This window comes from Acinonyx jubatus, chromosome D1 (genome assembly GCF_027475565.1).
Source record: "Acinonyx jubatus isolate Ajub_Pintada_27869175 chromosome D1, VMU_Ajub_asm_v1.0, whole genome shotgun sequence".
In the NCBI taxonomy this organism is placed as follows: Eukaryota; Metazoa; Chordata; class Mammalia; order Carnivora; family Felidae; genus Acinonyx; species Acinonyx jubatus.
In genome coordinates, this window is record NC_069390.1 from 37,085,751 (window position 1) to 37,100,982 (window position 15,232).

General features: G+C 42.7%; 1 protein-coding gene across 1 annotated transcript in view; it reads right to left on the reverse strand.

The window, feature by feature from the left end:
• Positions 1–14,121, reverse strand: part of SLC17A6 (solute carrier family 17 member 6) — a 41,398-nt gene extending 27,277 nt beyond the window's left edge. Inside the window, exons 1-3 of the mRNA XM_027072984.2 lie at positions 13,388–14,121; positions 10,332–10,584; positions 8,657–8,775 (exon numbers count right to left, since the gene is read on the reverse strand). Of these exons, the coding sequence (XP_026928785.1) occupies positions 8,657–8,775; positions 10,332–10,584; positions 13,388–13,473 (458 nt within the window). The 5' untranslated portion in view covers positions 13,474–14,121. The remainder of the gene's footprint in view (positions 1–8,656; positions 8,776–10,331; positions 10,585–13,387) is intronic.
• Between the last annotated feature and the right edge of the window lie 1,111 nt (positions 14,122–15,232).

Below are 15,232 nucleotides of genomic sequence, written 5' to 3' on the forward strand. Positions count from 1 at the left end.
TAAAACAAGTGTTAAGAATGTCTGCCTTCCAGAGTCTCTATGAGGAAGAAAGATCATGTATATAAAAAGTTTAGTGACACATGTATTTAGTATTCTATTCAATTTCAATTTCATCTGCCTCCTGAAATGGGGAACTAAGGCAATTACAAAAACAATTAATAACTCATATCCTCTCTCTTCCTACCCCAATACAAATGTACTATTTAGGGAGAGGTTGAAACTTTATCCCTGAATGATCTACTTCACATTGATGGAAAAGCTTTTCTGATATTCACTCAGGCTTGTCCATTGTACATGGTTAGAGTGTCTCTTCCATATTTCCATTCAGTTGGGCTGGTTTTATTTTTCCCCACATTAATCTAAAAGCTAGATTTCTAGACTGTCTTTACAGGGAAGGAGAAGGCTGTCCTCTACTCCATCATATAAATTAAGCAATTGTGTTACTGCTTGACCTCAGTAGGCCTATGCTGCTTTCCAGGTTCATTTTTACAATTTTTTTTGCCTTTTGAAATTTCATTGTGGGTTTTTTCAGGGACATTTTCAATGTTTCTCAATAGGTTAAGTGCTACATTTAATGACATCGAATAGTAATGTAGTTTATTTGAGAATGTTTTAACGAATGGCAGTTATAGAATAGAAATGTAAGACTCTATTCAATATAGGTAACCAATTACACATTTGTAAAAGTAAGCTGATTTCTCATTTATATTGTCAGGTTTGTTTTGTTTTGTTGTTTGCTTTATAATCCATGTCAGTCAAGAAATTCACTTAAGGTCTGATGCACCATTTATTCCAAGTAAAGGTGAATAATGTATAGGCAAGTAAATATTATACTTCACATCAAAAAAACAATTTATAGAAATAAATTTCCCCAAATAAACATTTTCCATGTTTAATATATTATTTTACTTTCTGAATTATAAATCTAGGTTCTATAGAATATCACGTAGTATCTATATCAATATATATAATCTCAGGCAATATATTCATGTCAGTACTACACCTAAAAACTAAATCATCATTGAAAATTCTGGCAAATTACAAAAAAATTTTATGCAATAAACTAAACCATTTATTTCACTTAACAAATAATCAAGCCATAGAGTTATTAAGTAGATAAGTATTGCCGAACTTTAAATTCCTAACAGTAGGCTGAATCTCAACTAGCGTATTTCATTTTGCCTAAAGTCCTTCTCCTTATAATGGACAGTTAAAGTCCTACCTGAAAAACCCACTCAAGTGTGAATATAAGTCAGAGATGGGCATCAGTAACTGGGCCAAGAAAAAAAAGGCAAAGAAATGAAAAACCTGAACATTTCAATGCCTTAAGAACAGGATTAGAAACTGATGGGTGCTCTCCATTTCTCACAGAACATCTTTATAACCTCTGTGAAATAAAATAAGGGCCATTTGCTTAGTAACATTGTTTTTAGGGGCGTCTGGGTGGCTCAGTCGGTTGAGCGTCCAGCTTCGGCTCAGGTCATGATCTCATGGTTTGTGAGTTGGAGCCCCGCATTGGGCTCTGTGCTGACAGCTCAGAGCCTGGAGCCTGTTTGGCATTCTGTGTCTTCCTCTCTCTCTGCTCCTCCCCCACTCGTGCTCTGCCTCTCTCTCTGTCTCTCTCTTTCAAAAATAAATAAACATTAAAAAAATAAGATTGCTTTTAAAAATGATAAACTACTTGAAAGCTACTTAAAATTGTTGTTTTCCTCACGATTTCCCCTGCAGCAAATGACACACTAAAATGAATTTAATTTGCCTATTTTCAAGTTAAAACCTAATTTCTACTTGTTTTTCCTCTACTTGTTACAACACACACACACACACACACACACACACACATTTCTTTGTCTTCCAGTGTGAAATGATCATATTCTCTTACACAGAATAATTTTAAGAACACTGGTGTGTGTGCAAACATGTGTGTGCACAAGTGAGCACATACATGTGTGTATGTATGTGTGGTAGGAGGCTCTGCATTACTAAACAGATTCCCCAAATTGAAAAGCATATAGTACCCCGATACAGAAATGTTTGGAAAAGCAAATGCATTTGCTGAAAACGTGCATCACCCGCTGTCTGATGATTAACATTCAGTGTGGTCCAGAGTAAGTTAGCTGTGAAATCCTCAGTCATATTATTCTCTCTGCCCTCCAGCCACAAACACCCTCACCTACCGAGCCCACCCCACAAGGAGTTTCCTGGAAGAGATGACAGGAACACTGGTGACCTGTCACTCCTACAGATGCTATCCATTTTCCCGGAATCAATCAATCCATTTCCATTTGGGCAGTGGCTTGTCTCTTAACAGGGAACTAGTGTTCCTCACCCCAGGTGTGGCACTAATCCTTTACTAGAGGGTCTGTAAGAATAGACTGATTCAGGCTGTTTAATCTATTTAATATAATCAAATCAGGGCTCAGGCGCCTCCCTTTGTCACATCTGATGCCCCGGTCCCATATTTAAAAAGGAATACACAAGCACAAGCCAGCCCTCTGGGTCCCTTGGTACATCATTAAGTTGTAAAAATGACTTCATCACTCATGACAGAGAAATGAGACAGCCCCAACAGTGGCATATGGCAGCGGGAGAATCATTCTACCAGCTGCCCACCTGACTCTCTCCTCCCTCAAAATCACGTCCCTCCCCTCTAGAGGCTGCCTCTGCACTGCAGTAGGTTGGATGTGGCAGCCGCAGGGGAAGCCAGAGCTAGAAAGGGTGAGAGGAGAGAATAGAAGGAAAGAGAAGCTCAAGCCAGCAAACCACGTGCAAGCCCTTAGGGACCCCTCCCCCTCTCAATCCGTCTATTTGTCTTGTGCAAAGGGTATTTTCTTTTGTCAGAAAAAGGAAGGTCTCTTCCGTGTTGTCCCAGACACATAACCTAGAGAACCCACAATAGGAAGGTGGCGAGATGCTTGATAGGCTGCTAAATGAGTGAAATAGAGTCACCTCTGGCCCTAAAGGACTGGATGATGATAAACCATTTCCACCGCAGTAGGATGGTGGTTTCTTGCAGCAGCTTTATGTTCATAGTCTGAATTATTTTCTTACACAAAAGGAATTTGCAAATGTTTCTCACTGGAAGGGTTCATGAACCCCTGCTTGCAATAGAGGTAGCAATGGACAGGTAAGTAGAGAAGGAAAAATGGTGATGGATGATAGGTAGACAGAGAACGTTTGTATATGTGCTTGGTAATGATGCTTAAGAATTCATTTCCAATGCTTATTCCAGTAAATAAAGTACATGTTCAGTGTTTTATTTCTGTGAAAGAAAAAGAATAACACCTGTAAATTGTTCCTTTCTGGGCTTAAAACATGAAGATGTTGAGTTTAAAATATCTTCACTCCTCTTTTTCTGAAAATCCCTCCCACATGAGAATTTTTCAGAATCAGGCCAGTCAGAATATTTACCTAAAGTATACCAGATTTCATTTTTATAATTGCAAATTCAACATTAGGTAACAGTTTTTAAATCCATGCATTTGAATTTGTAGATTTTTTCAGTATAAACCACTCTCTCTTTTGGTATGAATTAAGTTGTATCAGTCAAAATCCCAAGGAAAAATCCCTTCTTTTTTGCAGACAAAAGGTCTAAAGTACCCCACCTCTCCCCCCACCCCCAGTCATGCTCAAACCTCTATAATCTTGCAGGAGCCCACACTGCCAAAGGGCTAGGTAGGGAGAAAAAGTTCTAAATACTGCTTTCTCCTATAGACAATCACAAGTCGTTTTTTTAAGTCGTTACCAAGTTTGGGTTTTGTCTTTTGCAAAGAAAAGAACAGAATCATTCATATGGATTCGGGAATCCGTACACACACACACACACATACACACACACACACACACAAATACAGTATGTTTTTCCTACCACCAAAATCTAAGGATCCCTTGGGCTTGCTAAAGACTTCTCCTTCTAATTCTTGGATTTCTGTCCTGGATTTGGGGCATTATAGATTGTAGGCACTCACTGAGAGAGCAGATGGCTCAGCTTGCTGCTGAAAGTGAACTTTGTGGTGAAGCACAAGGTATCAGGCAGAGATGTTAAATTTCAGTGTAAAGATAGACTGAGGTCATGCATTCCTGGACACCTGAGTTTTAGTCCCAAACTCTTGGTGATCTTGTGATCCCTGATTCTCTGTTTCCTTTCCTGGTCTCTAAATGAGAAGATTGGATTAGATGACCCTTATTCTGCTTTACTATGGGCTCTTTCTGTTAGCCGAAGTCCACTGTTCAATCTCTTAATTCAACTAAAGAGCTTTTTTTTTTTTTTTCCTTAGCAAAAGTCAGGCTAGAAACCCAGGATATACCTGAAAAGACAGTGTTGCACCAGAATCAGACACTATTTAAATAAAGGATAGGCGTAGGGGAAATAAATTGTAACTATCAACAGAGAAGTCTACCCTAAAACTTAAATGGATTTCTCTAAGTGTATTGATAATGCCTGACTAGAATTCAAAGACTGAATGTGCTGAATTACTAGCACTGTCTATACCATTGGCCGAAAAGCTCTTTTAAGAGAGTCCTTCAAATGAGATGTAAGGCATTTTCAGTGAACAATAATTTTAGCTGTAAATAATGTGTATGGAAAAATAATTTTAAAGGTAGAACCTAACAGGTGAAAAGATACATTGTATCACAATAGAAATAATCCTTTTGCATTACTAATGCTTAAAACAGATTTAAACACGAGTAATACTGAATGGCCATAAGACATTATTTATTCTTTCATTTTCTTCTGAAGTCAGGACGTTATTAATAATAAATGGTAACAGCCAACAATTACCTCGGGCCAGGCACTTCTAAGAACATTACACGGATTCTCTTACTTAGCGGTCATGAAACTCATATCAGGTAAGTAGTTTGATTAATCCCCTTTTACAGAAATATAAGCTGAAGCTCAGAGTTGTTGAATAATGTTTGATGTCATTCAGTTATTAAATAGTACATTCAGGAGTCTAAACTCACATGGTTTGTGCTTAGAACCTGTATCTTAACCACTATACCATACTGCCTTTAAAAACTTTTTAATCCCAAACACTTTTATTCAACAAGTGTCTGTCATGGGCCAGGCACTCTTGAAATGCTAGGGATATAGCAGGAAGAACTACATGGACACAACAGCCTGCTGTCATGGAGCTTACATTTTAATGGAGAAAACAGATAAGTAAAATACCTGTATGACCGCTGGCAATAAGTGCTCTGTAAAGAACCAAATCAGCATTGGAAGATCAAGAGGACAGGAGCAGGAGAGGGAAAATTTTTAAATAAGCTTAAATAATATTGCCCCTAGACAGAAAGGATAGCCTTTGTGAAGACAATTTCGGCCATGAAAAACATAACATTGACCAAATATTCTTTGGTAAATCTGGCCATCTTTGGTTATGTCTTTGGTCAAAATTCTGTTGTTTCTCCTGTTAAGTACTTGACTAGGTTCCTCACCAGTCCATATGCAAGATAAAAAATAATCCTTAGCAATTCCACATTTGTAATTATCCGGATTACTGCAAGACCATGTCGTGGACTGTTTAAAGGTAAAATGAATTTGTCCCCGATCCATTTTTATCCGTGTAGTAAGTATGTTCTCATCTAAAAACACCACAGATTTTGTAAGGATTCCTCCTTGGCTTCCTCACCCCAAAGCCCTCCATGGAGGTGACTAAATTTTCCTGCCCACAATGTGCAATAGCCCTTTAAGACAAAGACAAAGGAAAACATGATGCAAGAGTCCTTTCTCTCCCCTTGACTCCCCTGGCTTTGTCTCTCAATGAGGAGGAAAACAGGAATACTTGAAATTTGACCAGAAAGGGACCAAGTATCTGTATTCTGACCAAGGGTGTTGCTGCTTTTGTTTAAAGCACAAAATGGAGAGGCAAAATCACTGCTGTGGGTTTTTCATTGAGAAATTTGCCAGGGGGAGTAGCCAGGAGCTCTTCTCTCTAGAGGAGCAGTCTCCACACACCTCAGTTCCTCTACTCTAGTCCTGCCCATGACTGTGATGACAAACACTTTCCAAAGGGAGCTTCTTTTATACCTAGACAGACAGGACTCTATCCCTGTACCCACCCCCCCAAGGGAAATCTTGTTCTACTATTAGATGATCTATAGGGAGAGGCTTATTTGAATGGGCACATGACATCTGTAGGTGGAAAACTGGTCTTGCTGGGTTGTTTTTACTGTTTTTGAAAAGGTAACATCATAGGAAATGTACATCTTTCAAAACAATTATAAAAGTCTTTCAGATTTTATGTTTAAAAAAAAATTTTCCAAAATAAAATTCCATGTAGCATATATAGGTCTACGTGGACATTTACCAACATATTAACAATAGGGTCTTGGTGTGATTAAATTATTTATGATTTTTATTACATTTTATTTTTTACATATTTTTATTACCTATTATACAGTAGTTTTCTCATCAGAAAAGAAAATGTTATATATCTTTTAGACCTGTTTTCACAGAAAATTTCCACTGTATTTGTAATGTTTTGTTATATTTTTTAAATGAAGCAAATATGTCAAAATCCTAAGGTCTGATAAGGAAGTTACTCTATATTTTCCATATGTTTGTAGTATTTTACAATAAATTTTAACTTAGTTTTCTCAGCCTTGGGGGACATAAGACATTGAAAATATTAAGTTTCTCTTCCTTGAATATCCATTTCAGATCCAAATAGGACTTCTAAAGTTCACAATTGTTTCCCTTAAGGAAAATCTACCAAGTCAATTAGAACCTCAGTTAGCATTAGTCTTTAATAAACATAACACAAATGATAGCGATGAGCTTGTTTTTTTGTTTTTTTGTTTTGTTTTGTTTTGTTTGTTAACCAGAAAAACCTGTTTACTGACCTCCCAGTGTTACAAGGAGGGAAAGCTGGGGCATCCCTGGTGTTTTTTCCTGGCAGGGAAATGTTAGCATTTTAACAATTGGCAAGCTGAAGGTTTTGACTCTAAAAAAAACCTTAAAGGCACAGTCATAATATAGTTTCACTTCACATTACATTGAGTTTGCTGTATCATTTGTGTGTGTGTGTGTGTGTGTGTGTGTGTGTGTGTGTGAATTTTCGGTTGTTTTTTCCCTGAAGTGAAAATACTTATATATGTATGTTTGAATTATCTTTCTGGGAAGTTTATATTGTTTAAAAAAAAAATTTAGGGGGAAAGAAAAAGATTCAAGACATTATACATTAGGGATATGAAAGCCAAAAATGTAACATGCTCATTACTACATTACCAGTACTATTTAATGACATATTTTCTTCAATTTGATTTATCTCATCTATAGAACTGGGTTTTGTAAATAGTTAATGATTTTAATTTTACACTGATCCCTTTTTAAAAGACTGGTTTGTCTCCTGTTGGGTCTGAGTGCTAACCATCGTGGTGTCAAGGTAAAGATGATATTCAAAAGGTACTATTCCTAATCTTTTGCCCTCTTCTTTTGACATTTTGAAAAAATGTTCAAAAATTCTGCTCCAAGGATTGCTAAACCTAAAATGAATTTCCAAGAATTCTTCCCTAGGCTCTGGAGCAGACTGAAAAGTCTTGGGCAGGAAGTCACAGCTGGTGAATGGAATTGGAGGTGACAAAAGCCACTAGAAGAGGCGTGGGACATTTTACTGAGAAATGAGGAGGGACCAGTTTACAAAAGCAAAGAAGAGATCAAGATTGGAGAGGTGCCCCGTTCAAGATTTCTTCCTCAGAAAATCTGAGTTTGGAGGGGAGGGAGAAAGGTGAAGTCATAGATACAAGGTCTGAAGAAAGACCGGAAGTCTTTACTTGGAGTCTTCACGAAGCGATACCTGAAAACGTGAGTGCTTGCGTTGTCAGTTTTCCAGTTCAGACTTAGGGAGCACTTGGTTTTATTTATCTTAATATACACAAGGAAGCAAATAAAGCTGCCTTTCACCCTCCAGTGGCCAGGCTGTGCTCCTTGGTATCCCAAACCTTATCAGTCCTTACGCCCCATATTTTGGGGTGTCTCTGCAGCTGACCCCGACGGCATTCCCAGAGCTGGCGCTAGGAGCTCGACTGCAGCCACCGCTGCATTGCTGGAGGCCGCGGGACTCAGCTGAGCGCCCTCCCCACCCCCGCCCCTATTCGCTGGAGCTCATTAACAGGTGGAATCGCACCCCCGGCGCCTGAAATCCCGCCTGCCTCCATAGAAACAAATCCTTCAGACCCAGAGCACCATCTGGGCGGGCTCGGTGGCCCGGCGTTCGATGCGCCCTGCCGGGAGGTCAGCACCACAGGGAGCCGGGGCACCCGAGGGACGCCCTGCCGAGAGCGCAGCACGTGACGCCCCCCAACACACTCGCCTTTGTGCACCCAGCCGCTCAGTCCCGGCCCGGCCACACCCCGCCTGGCCTCAGCTCTTACCAGGCCTTAAGGCACGTAGACCATTTGGCGAAAAGCTGGCTCAGCCAGGGCAGAGAGAAAGCGGCAACCAGGGCCCTGCCTGGCGATCCCAAATCCTCTTGGGTGCCTAATTCTGGAACGGGGCACGAACAGTTCCAGCCCGGAGAGATGGGGTGCCAGCGGACCAGAAGACCTCGCCCAAGAGTTCCAATCCCCGCGGGGCTGTGGTCCCTGCCCCCAGCCTCTGATGCCCCTTGTGAGGGTACCAGCCCCATTACCCCCCGCCCTGAGGACGCGTTACCTGTTGGCTGCCAGCCGAGACGCGATGTAGCCGCCCGGAATCTGGGTGATGATGTAGCCCCAAAAGAAGGAACCGTGGATCATCCCCACGGTTTCTGGGTCCCAGTTGAATTTGGCCTTCTATGGGGGGTACAGGGGAAACGGGGTGGAGGGAAAGAGGAGAGTCAGTGTTTGGGCTGCAGACTCACGCTCAGGAGCCCTCAATCCCCGGGGTGCTCCCTGCATTCTGGGGTTGGAGGTGGCTGAATTTTCGTTTTCTAATAAAATTGAATCTATACCATCTTATAGAGAAGAAATGCTTCTTTTAACTGAAAAACTGTGTTCGTTTGAAATGTATTGCAGTTAATGGCGAAGCTGGACGCCCTGGCTTTGCTCCCAACTACTGTCAGCCAGATCTGATCACCTCGATGAATGAGGAGTCCTCCGGGCTCCAGTTTTGAAAATTAGAACTCCCCAGGAAGAGATTCCATTTGCTGGCTGGGGACAGAGACCCCTGACCGGGGTCGGTTCAGCCGATGCCAGCCAGTACTAAAGCAGTAGTGGGGTCTCTTCCAGAATGAAATCCAACCAGGGAAATTCTGAGGAAGGAAGGTGGGGAATTTGGGATGGAAGGTGAGGAGGCAGAGGAGCTAGAGGAAAGGATCCTCCAGGCAAAATGGGGATGGGCGTAGGCGGGCAAGATTTGGAGTAGCCTGGGGAATGGGTGGGGGTGGTCAGTGGAGAGGAGGATTTCCTCAGGGGTGTTCAGAAAAGCTGGAGAGGGGTGTGTGTGAAGGTCAAGGCCTAACTCCGCCCTTGCCAGCCTGGGTGAACCTTTAAGTATCTGCATCGGAAAGGCGGAGGAGGGCTTATGCCTCCTGAGGAACTGAGGATCCTTTTCGTCTCTTTGAGTAGTATTTTGAAACTAAATCTGCTTTGCGGGGTCTCTGGGAATAACCGGGGACCAGCGGCGCTCACAGCTTCGCATCCACAGTGAGTTCCCGAATTTCTCTCCCCCCCTACCCCCCCCCCCCCCCCCCCCCCCCCCCGCTCTGCCTTGTTAATGGTCGCTCAGATCCCTGAACTGGACGTCTAGACCCACAGGTTTCAGTGACTTTGACATTGATCTTCCTCTCCCTATCCATCACCCCAACACACCCTTCAGGAGATTACCGGACTGGATGACTGGTGACCTCAAGGCACTGCTGAGCTTGGCTTTTCTCTCCACCAGTTAAGTGGACAACTCCTAAAGCCCCTTCGGTGGAAACTGCCCATATGCTCACAGTTGATCTGATTTCGGTTTTGTTTCATTTTTATTATTAAGACTGTTTGGCAGGAATTGGAGGAAATCAGGGAGACATTATCACCGATATGCTGCCTTACTCCTTCCTCCGAGTGAAAGAAAAATATTTCGATTTAAATTTAGCATACATTAGTAAGCACCAACTTCTGGTATGGAGCCACTCTTGACAAGAAGCTAGTGAGCTACAATGCTATTTTCCACTTTGCAGGTGAGAAAAGGAAGGCCCAGAGAGCGGAAGCGAAAAGGGAGGCCTTAACGGCTATCGCGGTCTATTCCTATTCTAGAAGCGCTAGCAGGGGGCTGGCGAGCATTCAGGCCTTCCTCTTTCAGGGGGGAAATGGAGCTCAAACAGGTGAGGCGGCTTTGCGAACCCACACGGCCAGCGGCTGCCCACCTCCTTGATGACCTTGCCCCCTCGGTGGATGGTGCTGTTGTTGACCATGTCCACGATGGCCACGCCCAGGTTGCAGCGGATGCCGAAGGAGATGCAGAAGCCCAGGCCGCTCATGATGGCGATGATGTAGCGGCGCGGCAGGCCGAAGCAGGTGCAATCGCACAGTGGAGCCTTTTTCTCGGGCACCTCCAGGGGCTTCCCATCCTCCGTCAGCTCGATGGTCTCCCCAGTGTCTTGCTTCTTCTCCAGCACCCTGCGTGGCAGAGTGGGGGAAAGGCAAGGACGCGGCGGGTTAGGCACCCCCGACGCCGACCCATCCCAGTTCCCAGGACCCGTCAGGGCTGGGGGCGGGGAGGGGCGCTGCCTCGCTCGACTCCTTCAGGAGTTAGGGTGCTAGGGCGCCACCAGGCTTCGGGACCTCCCCGGCTCTCCAGCCTCCTGCTAGCCCCCCCCTGCCGCAGCATCTCTTCAACTTTAATGCCGTCTGGCCCGTGGCACCCAGCCCGCATTCCCTCGGGATCCACCCCGCAGCGGGTTGGATTAACAGACACAGGCAATTGGGGCCTAACTTTCTCCGAGGGTCTGTGGTTTGGGAGGGAGTGGGTTACTGGAGCGGCGCCTCGTCAGCAACCGTGTAGACTTCTCCCACCTGCAGTGCTTTACCCCCGGCGACGGTCGGTTTTATCCAGCCACTAGCTTCCCGAGGGTCGGTGCTCTGCAGGCCAGCCCAGCTCAGACCTGCACCCGCGCTACCCCTTCCTTCCCAGCTAAGTTGAACCTTCTGGGTTAAAGACACGCGATCCTGCCTCTTAGCTGAGCGCGGGGACCCCCAGGGACTAAGGCCGCTCCTGACCGGCGCCCACGCGGAGAAGGTCTTGTGAGCGCTCTCTGAGAGTGTCACGCACGCATTCTATTGCCCATTCCTCCAGTCCCAGGGTGCCTCTTCACCGTTTACTCTCCCGTTACACATCTTACTTTCTTCTCCTTGTTACTCGAGTTTGAAACAAAGGCCTCCGCAGCATATGGCCGACACCTAAGCTTCCTACTGCCAGAACATGAATAATTAATTATTCACAATCTTGCGTCATTACTATCTCGGTTACAAACACCGAAAAATGACTTGGGCACATTTCCAAAGACGTAAAATGCGACTTCCAGATACACAGACGTGCCCCAAATCAACTCTGGTAAGATGTCCCACACCACAGTTGATCTCAAATTTTTGCTTTGTTTTGTGTTTTTTAATCTGCATAGTATTTCACAAGATTTCACCCTTAAAATTCAGTTCCTTTTAGGTTTTCGTCCTTGAGGGGAGGAGGAAGGGAGAAGGGGAATGGGGAGTGATGGAATGGTTTTGCTAAAAGCTGAGGGTGTTATGCTAGTCCACGATATATCTGTGAAATGTCTATTAAAAAGAGAGAGAGAGAATGAATGTGAACAGTACAATTACTGTGGACTCTTGGGATGGATACTTTCGATATTTAAACAAAGAACCTCTCCATTTACAGTTTGCAGATGTTTTTCAATCCACTGTATAGTTCATGTTTCTGTGTGCCCTTTTAAGTGATATATTCACACACAATTATTTTCATACATGGGAGTAAAGCAAATGAAATTTTAAGATCAATTCCAAGAATGCACAGGTTGGGAGCTGACTGCCAAACAATTTGAGGCTACCAGAAAAAAAAAATGTCAGACTTCCAAATTTTACAAAATACCACCTGGGGAATAAGTCATAAAGGTTTTTTGCAGCTATGTTAATTCGTATTTTTAAAGTTCAATCCCAAAGTCAGAACACATGGCAATTTATTCTGGGAGAAAAAATTCAACTAATGTGATTTCTTTCTTTCTTTCTTTCTTTCTTTCTTTCTTTCTTTTCTTTTCTTTTCAATTTTTTTTTGTTTACATTGGCTTCCTAGGCTGTTATATGCAAAGTTGGACTATGCACCTGAACTCCCCACCTGATGGCAATTGAGCTGGGAAAGAAGAGCTTTTTTCCAGGGCAGCTGCGGGACTGCAGGGCCCTTGCGGTATCTATTGCCGCATAGGTGCATGATGGGGTGCCTACATGAAGCCCACCAGATCCAAAGAGATTTGGAAAATCAGGAAGTGCATTGGTCATTTTGTGTACATTTTCTCTACACTTCTAAGGGCTTTATTTTCCTAAATGTGAAAATTAGCGCTCTCTTGGAATCGTTTATCCTTCTGTTTCTGCCCTCTCTTATTGATTTTGCTCATATTATTAAGGAAAGTGTACTCATATAATATTCTTAAAATAATTTAAAGTTGCAAAATTTTCAGCATAATTAGTACATTGACTACAGGGACGATAAAAAATTAAATCATTGCCAGTACTTTCAAAGTCATTATGCTTTTTCTTATAAACACTGACATTTGCCATGCAAGACATAGACTTCTCAGAAAAGTCAAATAATTAAAGCACATATATATTGTTTTGGATTTGGGTAGAGGAAATGCTTCAGCTATTAATTATTGATATATTTTGATTCTTCCTCCTTCAGCACAGAAGGAAGATTCCACTGGGAGATTATCTACTTGAGTTGTTTTAAAGCTGAGGTCTAAATTTCTTTCTGCCATTACTCTTTGGAATTTCTTGGTTGATTTCTTTGAGGGTTGTATTTTCTAAATTCATGTGTCTGCATTAAAGGAATTTGTTATCACTATGAGCACCAAAAGAAAGATTCTTTGAACAGGTGCTGGTCATTTCTCACTTGTAAAGAGGGTAAATCCCGGGTAGGAAAGGATGAGAATCTGCAGGTACCAAAACAAAAACCACACACACACACACACACACACACACACACACACAGACACACACAGCACACAGGTTCATTTAGTGCAACATTCCTGAATTAATAAGCAGGTTTCCAGAGCAGCCCCGCTTGAGCAGTAGCAGCAACCAACAAAAAAAGACTTTCTGATCATATTACAACCTCTCAAAGCAAGCAGGGTTTACGGAAATAGCCCTGCAGATTTTTTCATGCTGAGCCCCAGGCAAATATGGGTTTGCCCAGGCAAATATGGGTTTCTCTTACCTGTAGATCTGGCCAAGGGATTTTCCAGCAAAATTCTTTAGCCCCTCTTTTCCTGGGGTCAAAATCCTTTGTTTTACCGACTCCATTCTTGCAAAGACTGGTGTTGGTTCTTGCCAGATTTGTATAGTGATCGCTATGAAAGGCGAGAGTTGCGCATATTGTCTTAATCGCTTAAGGTAGTTGTGGGCTTTTTCTTCTCAGCAGAACGGTATTGGTGTGCCTCCAGCAAGAGTGTGAGTGAGAGAGGGGAGGGAGTGAGAAAGAGAATACAACAGAATAGCTGCATGCAACCCACGGGTTTCCTAATAGGAGAGTTGGTAGACACAATCAGAAAGTCTCATTGGAAGGGGAGGATCCGGTGGCAAAGGGCGCACGCAGTGCCATGGTATTTGGGCGGGTGCAGATGAGTCCTTGTCCTGGAAGTCAGTCCACTGAAAAACAATGCAAATTCCCGATTTTGAAAACCTTATTGCTGCCAAATCTTCTGGCTTTTAAACGAAAGGCGGAAATACCACAGAACCTTTGTGTAAAAGCAAAGTCGGAAGAATAGTATTTTTTTTTAATGGTGTCTTTGCTGTAGGGAGCAGAGCACTTCCAAACTCATGGGAGCATCTGAGGTCTCAGGTGAGCAATGCTGATGTTAGTTTTTCCTCCTTGCCTATGATCTCCTCCTATCACGCCGGCGCAACTCTGCTCTGCGGTAGTGTCGAATTAAGATGGAGAAAGCTTGCTGCTCTTTGAGGACGTGAGTAAATAACAGATACACAGTTCTGATTTGGGCAGCGTCAGGGAAGATTTTTTCAGCGCGGCTGACAGCGCTCCTCAGGGCGCGTCTCGGCACAATTGTTCAGCACCACGGACAGAGTAAGTTTCCGGAAAAGGGAAAGCTGCTTTTGGCTGGCCAGGTTGCCAACTTTTCTTGGGGAGCTGGGTGGTCGCCCTGACCAAAGACCATTCTGGGGATCTTCAGGAATGGATGCTATGGAAACCAAGTGGAAATATGTCATCATCTCCAGAGTTTTCAGGGAGAATGGTGCATTTGACTCTTCAAGGGAGGAAGACTTAATTAAAAATTGACAAGTTACTTCTAGTTTCCTACGTTTTGCCCAGCACACTACCGCCAGCTCTGACAATGTTGCAGGGAAGGAAGAGTACATGTTTCATTTATGTTTGTGGAATTCTGGGGCATTTGGGCTCCCTTGGATATAAAACATATGCACACAGAATGCATAATTACATTGTTCATGTGTTGTGTTTTGTTTTAATTCCTGATAAGAAGGAAAGAAGGAAGGAAAGAAGGAAGGAAGGAAGGAAGGAAGGAAGGAAGGAAGGAAGGAAGGAAGGAAAAGAGAAAGAAAAACAGAAAGAAAAGAAAGGAAAGAAGAAGAGAGGAGGAAAGCAGAAAGGGAAGGAGGAGGGGAGAGGAAGAAAGAAAAGACAAGCTGCAACCTCATTGCCCTTGGTTAAATAAAATATAGGCAGTTTAATATAAATTCCTTGGAATTTTTTGATTCTTTGCTTAACTAATTTGCAGCACACGATGGAAATATCAATATACTAACAAAATTTGTGGCTGTATCTTGTGCTTGTCAACAAATTATCATTAATATTTTCATGATTTATTTGAAATTGCTTACATTTCTTTAAAATGTGATTTTTTTCCTTGTACTATCTTCCCCTAAAACAGAATTATAGAGAGACATTCATGTAAGACATTTGTTTTCACATACATAGGTACAGCATCAATGAATCTATTTCATTAAGCAAAGCCAAAAAGCTATGCTAGCTTAATGTTAATAATTAATGCATTTAACATGAATCACAAACCTCTTAGATGCAATTCAG